A 21,614-nucleotide genomic window follows, 5' to 3' on the forward strand; every position below is an offset into this window, starting at 1 on the left:
CTCTGCCTCTTCTATAAAAATGAAAACTATTAGCAATTTTTTTAAATTAAAAACTTTTTATTTTTTTCAACAAACAATACATCATCAATCACAGTATGTCATCTGGGTAAAACATTTTAAATCAAATATCTTTTCTTTTACCACTATTTTCTTAACATATAAACTACTGTTACAATTTAATTAAAGTCATCCTCTGTCAAACCTTTAACTTTCATTTTATTTAACTCCATATTTCTTTTCATTTATATTCATTTTCTATCAAATGATTGAAATGCTCCCATACATCATTATATTCTGATTCTTCTTTCCTTTTAATTACCATTGTTAATCTGTTCAATTTCTGCACATTCCAATATTTTCTTGAGTATCTCTCCTTTTGTAGGAATTTTACCTGCTTCCCAGTTCTTGCTGCAGTTATTACATTAATGATCAAGTATAGATTTTCTTTACTATATTTCTCTGATAAAATACATAACAGGAACAGTTCTGTTTTTCAGCCAATATGTTGCTGTGTCATCTTTTCTAAACACTTTCAAATTTGTGCCCAATAATTTCTCACTTCTGCACATGTCTACCACATATCTAGCAAATCTGATGATGACAGTATATTGAATCATCCCGAATCAAGAGTGTAGCTCAAAATTTGGCTTGATACAGCCAAATAAACACTTTACTTTCATGCATTTATTTTAAAGAAACATAGCCTATATTTCTATTTTAAGTCATTGATCTTAAATATTAACTTGTCCTCATGGCAAGGCAGCTATTATAGAGAGTATAATATTAAACTTGTCCTGTTCTTTGGCGCCCTTGTTGCTGTTCTACTGTTCTGCTATGAACTCAAGGCAATTAAGCCTTTTCCCTCATGGCAGTTTAAACAATTGTCAGTATAAATGGAGCTGGTTTAAAAAAAAAAAAACCCACTTGAATTAGATACCAACTTTCTGGTAAAAATGTTACAATTCCAGTGCAGCTTCCACTTGAAGTCTTTTAGTAAAAGGCTTTGTGTTCTAGGAATAGTTTCTATCAATGTAAGAATTCCTATGTTGGACTGCTATTTGTGACACTCATTCTAAGCAAGTAGAAAAGATTTTTTTTAAAAAATTAACTTTGACAAGGTTAAGTGGATAGATAAGCAGTCATAATTGGGGGGAAAAAGCAGCCCACAAAGAAGCCACAGCAATGGGTTCTGTATAAACATTTGAGACTAGAAACTTAGAATGGTGATGTAACTGCCCATTCTTTGCAAACTCTTCAATTAAACCAAGTCACCATGCCTGAAATATTTGTCAATTAAATGATAGTATAAACAGAAGAAATTTATAATATTAGGACATAGCACTGTATCAAGGTGGCCTACATATTAGGTGAATATATAATAGAGTATATTTCTGGGCATGCTTTGCAAGCTTTAGAAGTTTTAATTTATTCATACATTTCTGCTTTTTTATTGTACCTTTTCTTTCTTCCAGTTCAGCAAACCAGCTTTATGTGGGTTTGAAATGGTGAGAAATTGCTAATATTTTTGCTACGGTCATATTCTTAGCAGTCACCTATTTGAAGTGCTATTTCACAATATAATCACAAACACTTGAAAGCTTCTTGACTTTTCTAAGTACTTATTTTTAACATCTTTATTTTAAAAGAAAAAGAAAAGAGATGAAAGAATAGTCTTCAAAATGATACATTATAATATACAACCAAATTATGAAATGCAGTATACTTAGTTTTTAGTACATTATTTGACCGCAGTCTTCTTGGTAAGGCAGAACAATAAGTGATACACTATCATTACCTGATGGATTTGCAATTGGCTGACCAACCACACTCAGCATGTGGTGTTAATGCAACTACAAATACTGGGAGGGAAATATGCAGAGGAGCTCCTCAAGGTTGTCTCTTGAGACCAACTTCTTAATAAATGAAGCAAAAGCAAAAAAAAACCCGCATTGAAACACGGGCGTACCTGTGTCTCCGCACATGATTCTGCTACCTGCATAGGTGCAGTAGCAGAATTGCGCTGAACTCCACTAGCACTCAGAGCCACAGGGCCGAGCACACATCACTGTTCCATCTTAGCAGACCACCTCTGATTATTCTTCTACTTAGAGAGTATGGGGTTGCATGACTGATAAGAAAAAGCATTTGGGTGGGATATGGGATATAAATTTGTAGGCATTGTTGGTTGAAAGCAGTGATGGGCTCCTACGGGTATGGTCATGAACACAGTACCAGTAGCAAAATTTGGAGCTCCAACCCAGAGCACCCAATTTGCACTGAAAGATGTTGAAACAAAATGCATAAGCCACGTCCAAGTGTGGTAGTAAACATTTTGGTAGATATCACTGGTTGAAAGTGTTTAGATAAGCTGCCATTTGTATAGTCTTTCATGACTGGAGACATACTAGTAACTCTTGATCAGAAGCAAAGAGTTTAGAGATTTCTGGGTGTTGGATGAGATTTTAAAACCTGGATCTGATAGCCCTGTTTTATATTGGAGTTTATGGCATATGTACAAGTAATGATCTTTAATGCTTATTAAAAAATAAACTTTTAATGCCTAGTAAAAGTCAAATATCTGAGTTGTATCAAGAAGATTGTGTGAAATATGCATTTCTTATTATGTGGCCTAAATGCTTCTTTTTATTAACATGATTGGTTAATTCCACTTTATTCTTGAATCACTGGACTTACTCTTCCATAATAATGTTATAGTGATGGTCTCTGCTGTTGATTGCCATTGTCACCAGAATTACAACTAGAGGTCCTGGGTTGACATCTAACCTTGCTGGCATTTGATAATCCTAACATCTATCTTCCTCAGCTTCACCTGTGGCAGAAAGAAAATGAAATTTAGATTTAGTGGGTCCAATTATGTATAATACTTACATACATCATGTCCCAATTTACAGTTTAAGCATTTATTTCACATTTTGATTTCCACAGGATGATTATTACGAGGCAAAAATCTGGTATAATCGTCAATGTTTAGCTAATAGAGAATACTATGAAGGTAAGAAAAACAGATTTCCCAGCAGTAAAATGTATGATGCATAAAGGTATATCCAAAATAGTAAATGGAAGTTTTTTTTTTCAAAAACAGCTTTTTTTCCCTTCCCCCAGCTCCCAGGAGCTCTCTGTAGGATTTCTGGTTTTCTTTTCAAAAACCAGAAGAAAAACTGGCCATTTTCACAAAATGCCTTCCCCCTTTTGCCTTCTCCCAGTGCTCAGAAGCTCTCTGCAGGATTCCCAAACCCTCTGCCCACCCCACGTTTGCAAAAAAAATGGGTAAAAAACATGTCTATTTGGGTTTTTTTTTTGCAGAAAATGGGCTAGCCAGGAGGTTTGGGATGCTTGCAGAGTGCTCCTGGGGCTGGGGATGACAAAAATGTTTTTTCTTACTTATCTCTTTGAAATCTTGGTGCATCTTATACACTGGTGCATCTTATTGTCCAAAAAATATGGTATTTCATGAGGTTAACAAGGTCATACCATATCTTTTGTGTAAAAGCTATTAGATCTGATCCCTTTAAATGTATTGTTTTATGTTTGTCCAAGGTTTTTTTATGGGATTGTGATCCACCCATATGATAGGAGTTATTTCTATTGTTTCTATATTTTTACTAAGTTCCCTGGATACCTATGCCACATCTATTCTAGTAAATGTCTTATGTAGATTAGAGTAAAATGTATATTGCTTAGATCTTGGATGAAGAGTCCTCCATAAATCTATTAAATTGAATTCTTCCACGATATTAAAAAAAACACCTTTTGGTAAGGTAGATTTCCCTGACTTTTTCTTTTTCTCCCCTGCACAGACCTTTTTTCCATCTATTATCCCATTAAAATCCCCAATTAAACAAAGCCTTTTATGTTTCATTTGGGCTATTTTTGTTTGTAATTTTTTGTAAAAAAAAATTTGGTCTTTATTTGGAGCATAGATACTTACTATCAAAACATTTCTATCCCCTATTTTAGTTTCAACCATCAATATTCTTCCCTTTGGATCCTTGTATATTTCTCTATTTTCCATATTATTCTTAATATAGCGCCACTAAATATTTCTTTTCATTTTCTTTAATGTGGGTTTCTTGTAAGCATATGATATCACTTTTTTGTTTAACTAATTTTGCTAGAGTTTTCTTCCTTTTTACTGTACCATTCAAACCTTGAACATTAATTGATATTAACTGTACTTCTCCATACAACTTCTTATTTCACTTTCTTTAATTAATTTTGAGTTAACTGTCTGAACTCTAGTTCTGGCTTCCCTTTGTTTTATTTATTAAATTTTTATGCTGTCCATCTGCCCTATAATTCTGGGTGATTACTCAAAAGTGAATTACACATTTAACATTTTCTAAAAACAAGTCTCAGAAAGTCATGTTAATTTGTGCTACCTTTCTTTAAAAAACCACTACATTTTTCTGCAATTGTTCACATATAACTAGATGCATGTATCTTTGTACTTTAGAAATGTAAGCAATTACATGTAATTTCTTTTTCTTCTAGAGGATTTTATCAGTCTCTCATTCAACAAAGACAAGACATTGAGTCAGGTAAGACAAATAATGACCATTTTTATCATGGCTTGGTCTATTTTATTCAATATAGAAACTGACCCAACAACATCATACAGAGGAGTGAGCACAATGTCCATAAAACTTCAATTGTATTTATTTATTTTTATTCATTTATTTATTCGAATTTCTAGGCCATCCTTCTCCATGGGACTCAGGGCAGCTTATAAGATAGAAATTAATACAAAATACAACATATAAAATTATAAACCACAGCCATAAACCCCAAATCTTAAAATCCCAACCATTTAAGCCCATTCAAGCTCATACCAATCACAATCATACTATCAGCCAGAGCAGAATGTCAACGTTCAATGGCTCCAGGCCTGCCGGAAAAGGTGTGGACTTTTTCAAGGCCAGGATTGATTAGGGCAGTGCGAATATCTGGGGGGAGCTGATTCCAATGGACCAGAGCTGCCACAGAGAAGGCCCTTCCCCTAGGCGACATTGGTTAGCTGATAAGACCTGGAGAAGGCCAACTCTGTGGGCTTCTGGGATATGTGAGGCAAGAGACAGCCCCATAAGTTATCTGGTCCTAAGCCATGTAGAGCTTTATAGGTGATAACCAACACTTTAAATTGCATTAATTTAGTTTAATTGATAACCATGCAGAGTCATTTCTGCCACTACTGGAGAGAAGGTTTGATGCTAGAAAAGAAAGAAAGAAAATCAACTGATCAAGGAGAGATTCAACCTAGAAATTAAGAGGAACTTTCTGACAGTGAGAACAATCAACCAATGGAACAACTTGTCTTGGGATGTTGTGGGATCTTCATCACTTGAGACTTTCAAGAAGTGATTGGACTGCCATTTTTCAAAAATGGTGTAGAGTCTCCAGCTTGAGAAGGGGGTTGGACTAGATGACCTACAAGGTCCCTTCCAATTCTATTCATCTGTTCAAAAACCGTCAAAGAGATTTTGCAGCCTAAGCTACAGGTAGTCCTTGACTTACAACCACAATTGAGTTGTGAGTTTTGCTCCTTTTAACCATCTTTCTTACCTCAGTTGTTAAATGAATCATTGCAGTTGATAAGTTAGCAACATGCTTGTTAAGTGAACCTGGCTTCCCTATTGATTTTGCTTGTGAGAAAGTCGCAAAAAGAGATCATGTGACCCTGGGACACTTCCACTGTCATAAATATCAACCTATTGCCAAGCATCTAGATTTTGATGACATGATCCTGGAGATGCTGCAAAGACTGTAATTGTGAAAAACAGTCATGTCACTTTTTTGTAACTCTGAAAGGTCACTAAATGAACTGTTGTAACTTGAGGAATAACTTTAGTTACTAAAGCCTAATCCAGTGACAGCAAACCTTTTTCCCCTCGAGTGCCGAAACCGTGTTCATGTGTGCTATTGTGCGCATGTGAATGCCTACGCCCATAATTCAATGTCCCCCACACCCCTATCCCCGTGCATGTGCATGTGACCCCCCCCATGCTGCTCCATCCCCATACATGTGCACATGACTCCCAAATCCCCCACTCCTCTGTTTCCAGATGTCTGGTGGACTCAGTAGGCCCACTTTTTCCCTACCCAGGCTTTAGAGGCTTTCTTGGAGCCTGTGAAGGGCGAAAACGGCCTCCCCCATCTCCCTGGAGGCTTCCAGAAGCCAAAACTGCCCTCCCAGAGCCTCTGCATGAGCCACAAATCAGCTCACCGGCATGCACATACATACTTGAGCTAAGCCAGGGCAATGGCTTGCATGCCAAATATAGCTCCGTGTGCCAACTGTGGCATGCATACCATCGGTTCGCTATCGCAGGCCTAATCTATTAAGATGGGAACATGAAAGTTCCATCAAATCTCAAACAAGTTGAGCATATTGGGTAGTTCACCAAATAGAGATTAAGTGAGGAAAGCAGACATGTTCAAAAGTTCATACTGCATTAAAATATCAATTGCATTCCCAATATTATTAGCCCTCATTGCCTGCCTCTCAGAGGTGGGCTGCTAAGGTGGAATGGTGACGTGTGCTCATCCCCGTGGCTCTGAGTGCTAGCGGAGTCCAGTGCAATTATGTTGCTGCACCTGTGCAGTTAGCAAAATTTCACATGGAGATGCAGGTGCTCCTGTGTTTTGGCGCGGAAGCAAAAAAAAGTGCCGAAACAAAACACAGGCGTCTCCTTGTGAGATTTTGCTACCTGCGTATGTGCAGTAACATAATTGCGCTGGACTCCACTAGCACTCAGAGCCATTGGGGAGAGCACACATCACCATTCCACCTTGGCAGCCCACCACTGCTGCCTCTATGTGTAATTCTAATCTATAAACATTGTTTGCCAATCACAAGTTGTTCACACAACTGAATTAGAAAATCTCCAATATAGCTGAATAAAATATTTGTATTCTCAGAAAGGGTTACTTGGTTTTTTGTGAATTCATTTTTTTGTTTTCTTCACCTGCTTTTTAAAGTAAACCATACATTGTTTTTTAAAAATTTGGGCTTTATACGTACAGGAAGTTTCCAATTAGAAATGTACCTACCTGTATGGGAACAAGTAGCAGTTGGGGTATGAATGGAGAGAAGAATACTTTTAACCAGAAAATTGATACTGGGTCTAAATGCATTTCGAAAGCTCATTCTGATTGGAAGCTTGAAATCTTGACCTTGATCCCTTTCTTTCTAATTTGTTTTACTATGCTGAACAGATTCTTTGGCACCACATTTAAGCCAATGATATATTTCTAGATATATTAACAATTTAATATAACACTTTCATATTTATCTTTCTCATGCTTTTACAGGAATCCACCTGCTTCTATAGCACTGATTCATTTAAAAAATGGCACAGTTGCTTACCACATAAATCCCAAGCCGAAAAGCATCTATCAAGACGGGTAGTTTCATTTGTTATTGATCATGAACAGAATACTGGTATAGCGCTATTATGGCAAAATGTAAGAGTATTAGAAATTCTACTTTTTCAATTACTAGTTCTGTTTGTGTATCCTTTGTTTCTATTGAGCCTCTTCTCTTCTCTTCTCTCCTCTCCCCTTCTCTCCCCTTAATATTAAAAATGATTTCATCAAGATTTTTCAGTTTTGCTATGGTATAGTGAACAACAATGGGATAACATATCTGAAGCAATCTAGGACTGTACTATATTTTCGTCAACTTTCTCCTTATCCCAGTACTTATTTTTTATTGATCAGTTATGTGAATTTAATGCTCTTCAAATATCAGTTATGTGAATTTATTGCTCTTCAAATATCTTCTATTATTGTTGTTAGCCGCCCCGAGTCTCCGGAGAGGGGCGGCATACAAATTCAATAAATTAAATCAAATCAAGAACAACCTATCCATCTTTATGCTCTTTGCCAATTTCATCCTTATGATATTTGTTACACACTGAGGTTTTTCTTTCAAACTATTCATATTATGATTTTTGAAAAAAAGAAATAGTTTCCAATTTGAATTATATAAATATGAAGGTTCCACATATCACCCAAAATTAAATCAGAGTCCAAGACAAAGTATTCCCCAAAGTTCCAATTTATTCGAAAAGTAACATTGGTACATCTGGGTGAAACCCAAATCTGAAGTTTATGTGCTTTGGTAGAACGAATTTTCCCATTTTACAAAGAAAAAATGAAAGAGAATTGGCAGTTGTCCTTTTCTGCCCATTTTCATTCAAAATTCCGGGATAATAGGACCATTCTTTAGGAATGTAGTTATTGTTAATTTATTCTGTGCCTTTAATATGTTACAAAATGTAGTAATTATTTTTCTTTTCTTCCCAGGATGAACATCTTGTATCTGTGCATAAGTTAAAAAATGGTGCATTGAGTAAAAAAACCAAATTTCCTACTTTCAAATTTCCCGGAAAAAGTTTTAAAGCAGTTGGATTATATTTTCATGAAGGAAGTCATTTTGTGTATGCTTATGGAAACCAGGTGTGTAAAATGGAAGAGATGTGAAATGGAAGTTTCGACTATTCTTTTTAAACTGTTGCTTTTTGGGAGGAGCTGTAGCAGGGATGGGTTCCTCCTGGTTCAGAACATTTAACCCAAATCAGTAGTGACCCACTGGTGACATCACTGAACCAGATCAGTCAGTGCTCATCCATAGGTGCCGCCATCTTTTTTTAATTGATATTTTTTGGAAAAATTTTCCTTCTGAGCATGTATAGAAGCCGAGTTCTAGCACTATATATGTGGTCACCATCTTTTGTGGGGCTTTGGTTTTTTTGCCACATGGCATAGGAGGAAGCGAACTGGCAGCCAGGTAAATTAACAGTGTCCCCCTGTGCCCTTTTTGATTCCCAGGGTCCTGTAGGGAGCTTGCTAGGCCCAAAACAGGTCGCAGGAGTTGCAGCGTCCCACCCCACTCTTTTGGCTCCCAGGGGCTGGAGGGACGCTTGCTAGGCAAAAAGGGGTGCCAGGGGACCTTCAAGGGAGAAACACCCACCCCACACACTGTTTGGCAATCCTCACATGGATGGAGTTGAGAGCTTATTGTGAGTGGCTACTAAGTTATCTTCAGACTAAGCTAATCAACAGTGAAGCTCTAAGAATGCTTGATGATCAATGGGCATGTTCTTAGTTTCCAAACATCTGGCTTCTGGGGTTCTTCACAGAAAGGGAGAAATGGAGGGATGGAGGCAGGAAGAGAGAGACACACAGAAAGTGGGAGAGAGAGAGAGAGAGAGAAAGAAAAGAGGAAAGAAGGGAGAAAGAGAGATAAGAAAGAAAAAGAGATAAAGACAGAAATAGAAATAAAGGAAGAAAGAAATAGAGAAAGAAAGAAAAACAGACAAAAGAGAAAGAAAAAGAGAAACAAGAAAAAGAAAGAGGAAAGTGGAGGGGTGAGCCGACAGCGATGCCACGGGCGTGATCCAACGGAGGTACTCAGAGGGGCAAGCGTATTGGTAGGGCTGGGAATGGTAGCCTGCCTCTGCTTATGATTCTTGATCTCATCTTCTATGTACACTGAGAGCATATGTAGCAAGACAAATTTCTCAAGTGTGTCCAATCACACTTGGCCACTATTCTATTCTATTCCATTTTCTTTCTGCCAGGTCCTCCAGTAATCTGGGATGCAAACTACTTGGTTTCAGATATTTGAACTCATCCAAAGCAGATAGATGTTCTTTTATCAATTCCTTGCCTATTTTGATCTGCATTCCTGTTCTGTGTTCCACACAGTGCTGTTTTTGATAGGTTGGGCTATATTTTCCTCTTGTGTAAAGCAGATACAAAGAAAGCATTAAGGAGTTCTCTTCCTCTCTCCTGATTGTCACATTCTTTCCATTTTCTTCCATTAGTGCCCCAATCATTTTCCTGAGATTTTTCCTTACTCCTAACACATTTGAAAGAAACTTTTTGTTATTTTTAGCATTTGTTGCAATCCATAGTTCATTCTGAGATTAGCTTTCTGATTCCTTATTTACAAATTCAGTTTATTCGCTGGTTTTCTGCTCTGGATATAGGCCCTTAGAAACACAGAAACATAGAAGACTGATGGCAGAAAAAGACCTCATGTTCCATCTAGTCAGCCCTAGTACTATTTCCTGTATTTTATCTTGCAATAGATATATGTTTATCCCAGGCATGTTTAAATTCAGTTACTGTGGATTTACCAACCACGTCTGCTGAAAGTTTGTTCCAAGGATCTACTACTCTGTCAGTGAAATAATATTTCCTCACGTTGCTTTTGATCTTTCCCCCAACTAACTTCAGATTGTGTCCCCTTGTTCTTGTGTTCACTTTCCTATTAAAAACACTTGCCTCCTGAACTTTATTCGATCATGTCCCCCCTTTTCCTTCTGTCCTCCAGACTATACAGATTGAGTTCATGAAGTCTTTCCTGATACGTTTTATGCTTAAGACCTTCCATCATTCTTGTAGCCCGTCTTTGGACCCACTCAATTTTGTCAATATCTTTTTGTAGGTGACGTCTCCAGAACTGAACACAGTATTCCAAATGTGGTCTCACCAGCACTCTATATAAGTGGATCATAATCTCCCTCTCCCTGCTTGTTATACCTCTAGCTATGCAGCCAAGCATCCTACTTGCTTTTCCTACTGTCCAACCACACTGCTCACCCATTTTGAGATTGTCAAAAATCACTACCCCTAAATCCTTCTCTTCTGAAGTTTTTGCTAACACAGAACTGCCAATGCAATACTCAGATTGAGGATTCCTTTTCCCCAAGTGCATTATTTTACATTTGAAAACATTAAACTGCAGTTTCCATTGCTTTGACCATTTATCTAGTAAAGCTAAATCATTTACCATATTACAGACCCCTCCAGGAATATCAACCCTATTGCACACTTTAGAGTCATCGGCAAATAGGCAAACCTTCCCTACCAAACCTTCCCCTATGTCACTCACAAACATATTAAAAAGAATAGGACCCAGAACATACCCTTGTGGCACACCACTTGTAACCTGTCTCTGCTCAGAATACTTGCCATTAACAATAACTCTCTGATGTCTATGCTTCAGCCAGCTTGAAATCCACTGAACTATCCAGGGATTAAGTCCAATCTTCACTAATTTATCTATCAGCTCTTTATGTGGAACCGTATCAAAGGTTTTGCTGAAGTCCAGATAGGCAATATCCACGGCACCACCTTGATCCAACACCTTTGTGACATGGTCAAAGAAATCAATGAGATTAGTCTGACATGATTTGCCTTCAGTAAAGCCATGCTGATGTGGGTCCAATAAGTTATTGTTTTTTAGGTGCTGATTTATCCTCTTTTTGAGTAGAGTCTCCATCATTTTAACTATAACTGATGTCAAGCTAACTGGCCTGTAGTTACCAGCTTCTTCTCTACTGCCCTTCTTGTGGATAGGCATAACACTGGCCATTCTCCAATCCTCAGGAACATCTCCAGTTAACAGGGATTGGTTAAACAAATCAGTCAGGGGGGTAGCAATGACAGATCTGAGTTCTTTAAGAACTCTGGGGTAGATGCAATCTGGACCCATTGCCTTATTTATCTTTAATCGTTCAAGTTCTTCTAAGACATCAGCTTCTAAGATCACTGGAGCTGAATTCGTACAGCTGGAAGCAAGGCTATATCTCTCTATAGTATTATTTTGTAAGGTGTCTTTTGAGAAAACTGAACAGAAGTAGCTATTGAAATGATCAGCGATCTCCTTATTCCCATCAATGCATGTATTTTTCCCAGTACTAAGCTTCGTGATGCTGCAGTTTTTCTTCTTCCTATCACTAATATATCTGAAGAAGATTTTATCCCCCTTCTTTACAGATTTGGCAATTTCTTCCTCTTTTGAGGCTTTAGCAGCATATATTATCTGTTTCGCCTCCTTCTGTCTCATTTTATACACCTCTCTATCAGCTATACTTCCAGACTCTTTATACCTCCTATAGGCAGCCTTTTTTCATCACCTATAGCCCTTACATCATTGCTAAACCATAGCGGTTTCTTCTTCCTTTTACCTTTAGTTATTTGCCCTACATACAGTCCTGTGGCTTTTAAGATGGCCTTTTTTAATACAGTCCACTGGGTGCTCACTCCTGCCATTTTATCCCTTCCCTTTAATTCATTATTTAAATATTCCCCCATTGCATTAAAATTTGTTTTTTTGAAATCCAATACTTTGGTTGCAGTATAGGATTGCTCACAATCAGTTTTTACATCAAAGCACAAACATAGATGGTCACTGCAACCTAAATTTTCTCCCACCTTGACCTCTGAAACCCAATTCCCATTCATAAAAACTAAATCTAGAATATTCTCCCCTCTAGTTGGTGTCTTAACCAGCTGTGCCATAGCTGCTCCTGTAAAGGCCTCTACGATATTCTTACTTTTGCATGTAAGGGCACTGGGGATATTCCAGTCAACATCAGGCATGTTGAAATCACCCATAACCACAATATCTTCCTTTACTGCCATTTGGGTAATTTCATCCACCATCTTGTTGTCATATTCCTCAGATTGCCTTGGAGGCCTATAGCTCACCCCAATTCTAATGACAGAACCGTTGTTTTTTTTTGCATGCAAATCCAGAGAGTCTCCAGATCTTTACACGTATTTTGAATTAGTGTTGTTTTTAGACTTTCTTTAACATAAATGGCTACACCACCTCCCTTTCTCTCTATTCTATCCTTCCTATACAGTGTATATCCTGGTATGGATATTTCCCATTCATTAGAATCCTTAAACCATGTCTTAGTTATGGCAACCAGATCCTTCTTTCCATTTTTTAAACATTTGTCCTTTTTATTCCTCAGCTTGTCAGAGACTGTTAGTGCAACCATGCTGGTCTTTAGTTTTTCTTTCTCTGTGGTATTGTTTTTGTTTGTGTCTTTAGATCACATTCTAATTTCATTCAATAATTCTACTTTGAGCAAGTTTGCCTGCATTCATGGTCCTAGAGCTTTATCAGGAAACAAATCATCTTGAAGGGTCTTGTAATCTTACATTTATCTTTTGTGATAAAATATGAGAAAAAAAATAAATCTGAAAGTGATTTGGAGTCAGGCGAACTGCTGCTGACATATCCTTACTATTTTCTTTCTTTTAAAAAAAGTTTTTATTGATTAAATACATTAAAAACGACAATGAAAAAATTGCAACATATTGTAAGAAAAAAAGAAACAACGTAATAGCAAGACAAGCAAAGACTGACAAAACATTTCAAATATACATAAACAATAAATTTGTCAACTATACTGTTGACTGCTAGTTTGCGACTTTCCAAATTAGATGCTATCATGAATTTCTACATGTTTTTGCTATATTTACATTTTGCAACTGTCGGATAGTCATCTACTGAGGGGTTTAGTCTTCCTCTTATCTGAAATATAATGATTTTCTTTTTGGATTAATTTGTATAGAATTTTGAATTATTTGTTCATTTATTTTACTTTTTAATGTATTTATATTATTTTAGCCAATTATACCATTGATCCCATGCATTATAAAAGTCTGTTTTGTCTTTATCTTGGTGTCCATAGGTCATCTTGGTCAATTCTGCATACTCATATACTTTATTTATAAAATTTAAGGTGGTTGGGATTGAATCTTTCTTCCAATGTTGAGCGTATAACATTCTGGTTGCTGTCAAAATATGTAAAATCAAAGTTTTACCATTTTCTTTACAATAGCTTTACACTGCCATCTTCTGGGACATTTTTTCTTTCTTTCTTAGAAAAGGTCCTCCAACCATACCTTCCTTCTGAACATCAACAAAGTAATTAAAAAGTTTCAGTCATTGTGTTTTTAAAGTATATTCAATTCTCTCTCTGTCTCTCTCTCTTTTAGATATGGGGGTCTTTTGATGGAGGCAACTCATTTATACCTATGATTACACTGACTGGTGAGACTGCTGTAAAGGTAGATTCATGTTCTTACACTCAGGGAATTATATTTGTTACAGACAAGAGAAATGTTTATTTCAATAAAGCAGGTAAGAAATTATTTTAAAATTAAAATTATTGTTGGATTGTGAAGCTTTTAAAGTCTGATCTGATGCAAATTGTTGTCTTTTCCCATTAGCATATAGAATAGTAAAACACCAAATACTGAAATATCAAGAATAGCAAATTTAAAAAGCTTAGAATGTATTTATTATAAAAAGAAATAGCATGGTACTTTCTCACAGCTCCAGCCCAGGCAGGCCTGGCCTGGCCTTCAGAATGGGCAGGTCTCCCGTAGGTGGCAAGCGGTGGTGGAAGGCTGTTGACTGTCCTCCCTCCCTCGAATCCTGCTGCTGCTCTGGGCTGGGATTGGATGACCAGCAGGTCCATGCAGCCCTGTGCCTGCCTGCCTGCCTTCCTCCCAGCTATCCGTATCCCCTCCTACAGCCGAATCTACTCACCTCTCTCTGTCTTGGCTTCTTTCTCTCTCTCTCTCGGCGGGATGGTGGGCAGGGGTTCCCTGAGTCACTTCCTACCTGACCAAGAAAAGAGAGCAGCCGTCAGGCAGGAGAAATAGTGCCTGGCTCCTGTACAGCCTTGAAAAACACTGCGTGGCAGGCCATTGCTGGGTGTGCCAGCGTCCACCTGCACACCATAGGGGGAACAGTGACTTTGGTCAGGCCATGTTGCTAAGAGGCCAGACCATTGCATCCCTAAACAGCTCCTCTATGGTGAGCTGTCTAAAGGAAAGCAATCCCATGGGGAACAAAGGAAGTGTTACAAACAGTGAAGGGCTACCAAAATTTTACTGCCACACTGTGGGTGTGGCTTATGCTGGATGCCCTGCATTTTCTTTCAACTTTCAGTACAAATTGGGTGCTCCATTTTCGCTACCCCACTGCATAGGGCAGCAGCCCATCCCTGATTACAAAGACACGTTGAAAGCCTCCTTGAAATCCCTCGATATTAATACCACCTCCTGGGAAACCCTGGTGCAAGATCGACCAACATGGCACACGCTGATCCATCAAGGCTGCCAGACATCTGAGGCCAGAAGAACATTCAGAGCAGTAGAGAAGCGAGCACTCTGCAAAGCCAGGGCTGCAAATATAAATGTTGTGACAATGGTGCCCACACATGTCTGCCCAATATGTGGCAGAACATTTCATGCCTGTAAAGGCCTTAACAGCCATCTGTGGACACAACGTGTATAGCACACAACCCATTAGATCAAAAGGTCCTCCTTAAACACAATGGACAAACATCATCATATATTTGCTATGTTTAGTTTTATTACTGATGTGATATAGAAATATATGCAACAAACAAACAAAACATTGAGATAATGTATATCAAAAACTGTGATTAATAACATTTTCTCTCTCATTCATTTTTTTCCTGGAAATTATGGTGTCTTTACATTCATCTCAGTTGTTGATTTTACATGCTGTCCTTATTGGCTGGAATAAAAGAAACTCAATGCAAGCTTACATTGGCTCTTGAATGTTTTTCATTCATTAATTTTTTAATGCAGTTTCTATCCAAAAATAAAAGATCAGTCAAAATTGCAGTTTATAAAATACATAGAACCACTCCATAACAAAGCTAACAATTGTGCCAATCTCCTTTTCTCGACTTGAAGCACTTTGTACATGTAGATTGGTTCACTGCTGCATTTGTTTTACAAATGATTGCTTTAATTGATGTGGATCTATGGAATCAAACATTTACATTCGCTTCTTTCTAAATCAAATATCTTGTATTCTGATTATATAAACCAAACTCAGTTTGATTAGAAGAAATGTTCTCTTTGAAAATATCGTACTTCTGTGTGGTCATAAGGTAAGCTCACATAATTATTTTTTTCTCTGTAGGACTAATTAGATATACCTTACTTGCAACAATGCCACCTGAGATTTTCAGCATGTATTTTGATCATCTGGGAAATTTAAATCATATACGTTTTAACAGCACAACTGAAAATGGTTTGTTGGTTTCTGTGATGGATATGAACAAATTAATGCAGGTTTGACATTTATCATTTATTTGGTGTGCTGCTGAAGATGATTTATAAAATGTTAGGCTAATGTAAAGCTTATTCAATTTAATTGTATGAAAAGCATATTCACTTGCTTTGTAAAGATAATATAGCTGCGATTCATTGAAAACACAAAGCATAAATGCATATGCCATTGAAATTATTTCTAATTAAATAGTAAATGTGCTTGAAATATGATTTAACCAATTTATTGTATGAAAAGCTGGTAAGACAAAGCTATGACAAAACCTATTTTCAGTAAGGTATTTGATAAAATTGTTGGCTTTTATTAAATCATATCCAAGTATTATCAGCAAATATTAGATTTGTAGTTGAATCCTGTAACACATAGTATTTTTAAAGATCTAAATTCCCTTAGAATTCTTCTTATGCCTGGATATGAAACATTAATGGCTAGGAAGGTCTTTGAATGTCTGCATCCTATTTTAACAATTGTGATTGGCGGGTGGGTTCTCAACTGGTCAGGATTATTGCTGGCTAGGTTGTAATATCTTGAACTCCATGTATGCCTTTTATGTTTTTAATGTTTATTGCTGCTTTTTAATTAACTTATGGGGGGGGTGTTAACTTTTAAGGATGGATTATTATGAATGCATTGGTGGAGAGTATGATTGGGATGATTGAGCTGGATGGAAGGGTCAACCTGTCTGCTGCTGTAGATGCAGGACGAGTGGGGGAGCCCATCTCTGGGGTGGCAGAGGGCCAGAATATGCCGGTCCTGCTGAGGATAGGCAGATGTGATGGGAGCCATGGTGTAGGCCACTCTCAGGGAACAAGAGCTCACTGCTTGAATGCGATCCCTTATTCCCACCCCATGAGCTCAACTGGTGATAGGCGAAATCCAGACCCTGGGCTCAGGCTGTTGGTGCTCAATGCCAGGTTGGTTGTAAATAAAGCTCCCCTCATCCAGGATTTACTCCTGGATGAGGAGGCTGACCTGGCATGCAGGACTGAGACCTGGCTGGGCCCAGAGGGAGGAGTTTCTCTCTCTTAAATGTGCCCAAGCGGGTTTACAGGTCAGCCTCCTCATCCAGAATTTACCCCTGGATGAGAAGGCTGACCTGGCATGTGTGACTGAGACCTGGCTGAACCAGGAGGGAGGAGTTCCTCTCTCTTAAATGTGCTGCAACCTAAAGTAAGAGTTGTAGGAGTGGCTATTATAGTCAGGAAGACTGTCAGCCTATGCAGGCTCTCTGCTTCTGAGTTAGCGAGTAACCATATACCGTATTTTTCGCTCTATAAGACGCACCTGCTGATAAGACGCACCTAGATTTTAGAGGTTCGGGGGGGTGCTGGGAAGCTCCCCAGGCCGGCTGCGATCTTTTAAAACAGCCGCGCCGCTTCCCAGCTGTCTCCTGAAGCCAAACGCCAAAGGCGAACTTCCGCGTTCGGCTTCAGGAGTCAGCTGGGAAGCGGGTTCGGGGGGGTGCTGGGAAGCCCCCCAGGCTGGCTGTGATCTTTTAAAACAGCCGGGGCGCTTCTCAGCTGACTCCTGAAGCGCGGAAGTTTGCCTTTGGCTTTTGCCTTCAGGAGTCAGCTGAGAACCGGCGCGGCTGTTTTAAAAGATCGCAGCCGGCCTGGGGGGCTTCCCAGCACCCCCCTGAACCCAGGTTGGGGGTTCGGGGGGTGCTGGAAAGCCCCCCAGGCCGGCTGCGATCTTTTAAAACAGCCGCGCCGCTTCTCAGCTGACTCCTGAAGCGCGGAAGTTTGCATTTGGCTTCAGGAGTCAGCTGGGAAGCGGCGCAGCTGTTTCAAAAGATCGCAGCCAGCCTGGGGGGCTTTCCAGCACCCCCCCCGAACCCCCAACTCGGAACCGCATTCAGACGATTCCCCCCCTTGTCCCCGTCCCCGTGCCTACCGCGCACCGCTCGCCTTCCCGGGCAGCCCGACATGCCGGATCGCTCGCTCCCTCGCATGTCCCACCCACCGCCAAGCCCCGCCCGCCGCCAGGCTCCTTACATCCACTCAGCCCGGGCGGCCGCTTTCCCGGGACGCAGGCAGAGCTGCTGCTCCAGTTCGCTGCCAGTACTGTAGTATACAGCTTGCACGCATTAATCGCTTTTCCATTGTTTCCTATGGGAAACAATGTTTCGACATACGAGCTTTTCGACTCACGAGCCTCCTTCCGGCACCAATTAAATTCGTATGTCGAGGTTCTACTGTATATCGCCGCCCCCCTCTGCTCCAGCGCCTCCCCCCCTCCCTGCCTGCATCTTCACTCCATAAGACGGGGCTGATTTTTCATCCTACTTTGGGAGGAAAAAAACTGCGTCTTATGGAGCGAAAAATACGGTAATATCATTTTCAACTTCAAAGAACCATTGTCAATAAATTCATATATATATATATATATATATATATATATATATATATATATATATATATATATATATATATATATATATATATTTGTAATTTTCTTTGTCCAGATCTTCTTATTTCAAATTATCTTTGTATATCTAGTTCCAAGAGGGGTGGGTGACCAAACTAAGAGACTGAACAATGAACAAAATAAGAAATGGGAACAAGTCAAGCCTACAAACAAATCAGATGATAAAAAATGTCTACACAGAATTACACACAAACACCTAAAATGCATGTACACTAATGCACAAAGCCCCGGGAACAAACAGGATGAACTGGAATTACTAACGCACCAGGGCCAATATGATCTAATTGGAATTACAGAAACCTAGTGGGACGAAACCCACGAATGGAATACACAGTTTCTCTTCAAGAAAAACAGGTCAAATAAGAAAGGAGGTAGAGTTGCCCTATACGTAAAAGACCACTATACTGCCACAGAGCTACACCCAACCAAAGAAGATAACCCCCTGTTCTGACGTCGTGTTTCAACCGCCCGTAATTACAGGATAATTAGTCCAGGAAGACACACACCACACGATAAAAGGGAAACCCAAAAGTTTTTATAAACAAAAAAACAGAAACAGCTCCCGTTTAAAATGTCAAAGGGATTTTCTGGTACACACAAGGCACAGGTTAAATGCAATCCAATTGCTCACCCAATAACTGGGAAATTGAGTCCAATTCTAAAGTCAAGAGAGTCCGCACACAATCTTGAACAGCACAAAAACCACGATCTTGATGAAACAATGAATCAGATAAACTGCCATGAGGCTAAAACACCAGGCTGCGCTTTTATCTGTAACACTAATTACAGCAGCCCCACCCAACCACAGGTGGCATCATTTTCTCTTGTAATAATCCTTCAATTGTTATCTCCTATGCATCACTTTATGCATGTGTGTATGTGTCATTAATTCTTGTTCAGATTCCAGAGATGATACAGATGATTGATCTCCTCCTGGGCTGTCTGCCAAACTCCCCTCCTCCCTGTCACTCACGCCTTCTTGGTCAGAGGAGACTTTGTTGGTAGATTCCACTGGGAGCAAAACAGGCCTGCGGCATGTGGATGTTTCCCCCACATCCACCTCCACATTCCTTGGGGCAGGAGCTGGGCCAGAGCTAACCACATCATACCCCTAAATTAGAGATCCTCAATAGCCTTTTTGAAGATATCAATACATTGAAAGCAACCTCCAAAATCCATCAAACATTCATTGAAAACATTGAACCATGCCTAATATCCATGGAAAACATAGAACCATGCCTACTATCCATGGAAAAAAGTATCCAGGCACTATTAAACGCGAAATCTCGAAACCCAATCTCCTGTACCACTCCACCTCCACCTCATCAAGTCTACCTCAACTGCTACTTATAGCACAAAGACAGACCAATTCTTCTCCAGACATCCCTACTTTTGTAAAAGATGCAATGGAGAGAGAACAAAAATGCCAAAATGCCATCCTCTTTGGCCTTGAAGAAAATGATGGACCTGATATAACAAAAATACAGAACATTATCCATCAACAACAATCACTCACTCAGCCAATCACCCCAGAAGATATATAGTGGTACCTTATGATACGAACCCCTCGTGATACGAACCCCTCATGATACGAACCCCTCGTGATACGAACCCGGGGTTCGGAATTTTTTTGCTTCTTCTTATGAACTTTTTTCGGCTTACGAACCCACCGCAGATCACAAAATGGTGCTCTGCTGGGAGCCGCCGCCCGGCTGTCATTTTTTAAAACAGCCTAGGGGCTTCTCGGTGTTCTCCCGAACCCGAACTTTTCGGATTCGGGTTCGGGAGGCCACCGAGAAGCGCCACCGCCCGGCTGTCACCTTCTGAAACAGCCAGGAGGCTTCTCGGCGTTCTCCCGAATGCCGAATCCAGAAGTTTGGGTTCCAGTTTGGGTTCTGGAGGCCGCCGAGAAGCTCCCGGCTGTTTCAGAAGGTTACAGCCGGGCGGCGGCGCTCGATGGAGCGCCGTTTTTGCGATCGGCGTTGTCGTTTTCGGCCAATCTGGAGGCTAGAAAGAAGGTGGGGAATCCCAATAGGGAATTCCATGGGCAGAGCTTTGACGTCATGAAGATGTCCAACTGGTCTATTGCTCCCTGAAACTATTGTCTGTGATCTATCCCTAAATACCACAATTCGCTTCTTACTCTGCTACAGAGCTCCTGACTATGACATCGCATATGCAAACAAATTTTCAGCTCTACTAACGCGGGATACCCACTGCCCACACCCCATCATCTTCCTTGGTGACATTAACCTACCACATATTACCTGTACATTAAATGAATATAGGTCGGACGTCTTCGTGACATCAAAACTCTGCCTATGGAATTCCCTATTGGGATTCCCCACCTTCTTTCTATCCTCCAGATCGGCCGAAAACGTCGCCTCTGATCGCAAAAACGGCACTCCGCCGAGCGGCACTGCCCGACTGTAACCTTCTGAAACAGCCAGGAGCTTCTTGGCGGCCTCCGGAACATGAACAAGAACCCGAACTTCCATGTTCGGTGTTCGGGAGAATGCTGAGAAGCCCCCTGGCTGTTTTAAAAGGTGACAGCCGGGCGGCGGCGCCCAGCAGAGTGCCATTTTGCGATTTTTTTCTTGTTACACAGATTAATTGCTTTTACATTGTTTCTTATGGAAAACAATGTTTCATCTTACGAACATTTCGCCTTACGAACCTACTTCCAGAACCAATTAGGTTTGTAGGATGAGGTATTACTGTATTAGAAGTTTCCAGAAATGGACCAGAGCACAAGTTCAGTGATGGCCCAATGGCACCATGATTCTGCAGAGTTGTCTGCAAAAATGAACCTGCAAAACAGCTTTTTATCAAGACCATTAACCACATATCCAGAAACAACACCAGTTTCAACAAACTCAGATCCAGACAAGACCTTTCGCTACTTCAACGCATCCACACCCGTGAACTAAGGGTGGAATTAAAGAGATGCTTTGACCTGGGTGAAATTAACCTATACATCGACTTTCGCACAGAATGCATCAAATCCAGGACCCACAATCCTCCCTACATCTTCCAGCCTAACATCTCTCATCAACCACCCTACTTCTTCCAACCGACCATCTCACAACAACAAATTGACACCTACCAACCAGAACCACAACAACAAAAACAAAATGTCATCCCTAACACTACAAACAAAGACTAGGAAAGTGCGCCCCTTACTACCTCAAACCAACCCAAAATCTACTCCCAGCACAAAACCAATCTCAAATGCAAATTA

General features: G+C 39.7%; 1 protein-coding gene across 1 annotated transcript in view; it reads left to right on the top strand.

The window, feature by feature from the left end:
- The window catches only part of LOC139161032 (cation channel sperm-associated auxiliary subunit beta-like), a 155,240-nt gene that overhangs the window by 31,196 nt on the left and 102,430 nt on the right, over positions 1–21,614 (top strand). The window contains exons 9-15 of the mRNA XM_070739673.1: positions 1,473–1,505; positions 2,947–3,013; positions 4,513–4,559; positions 7,330–7,482; positions 8,326–8,478; positions 13,828–13,972; positions 15,797–15,948. Coding sequence (XP_070595774.1) covers positions 1,473–1,505; positions 2,947–3,013; positions 4,513–4,559; positions 7,330–7,482; positions 8,326–8,478; positions 13,828–13,972; positions 15,797–15,948 — 750 coding nt within the window. The remainder of the gene's footprint in view (positions 1–1,472; positions 1,506–2,946; positions 3,014–4,512; positions 4,560–7,329; positions 7,483–8,325; positions 8,479–13,827; positions 13,973–15,796; positions 15,949–21,614) is intronic.

The sequence above is a fragment of the Erythrolamprus reginae genome, chromosome 1 (genome assembly GCF_031021105.1).
Source record: "Erythrolamprus reginae isolate rEryReg1 chromosome 1, rEryReg1.hap1, whole genome shotgun sequence".
NCBI classification, from domain to species: domain Eukaryota; kingdom Metazoa; phylum Chordata; class Lepidosauria; order Squamata; family Dipsadidae; genus Erythrolamprus; species Erythrolamprus reginae.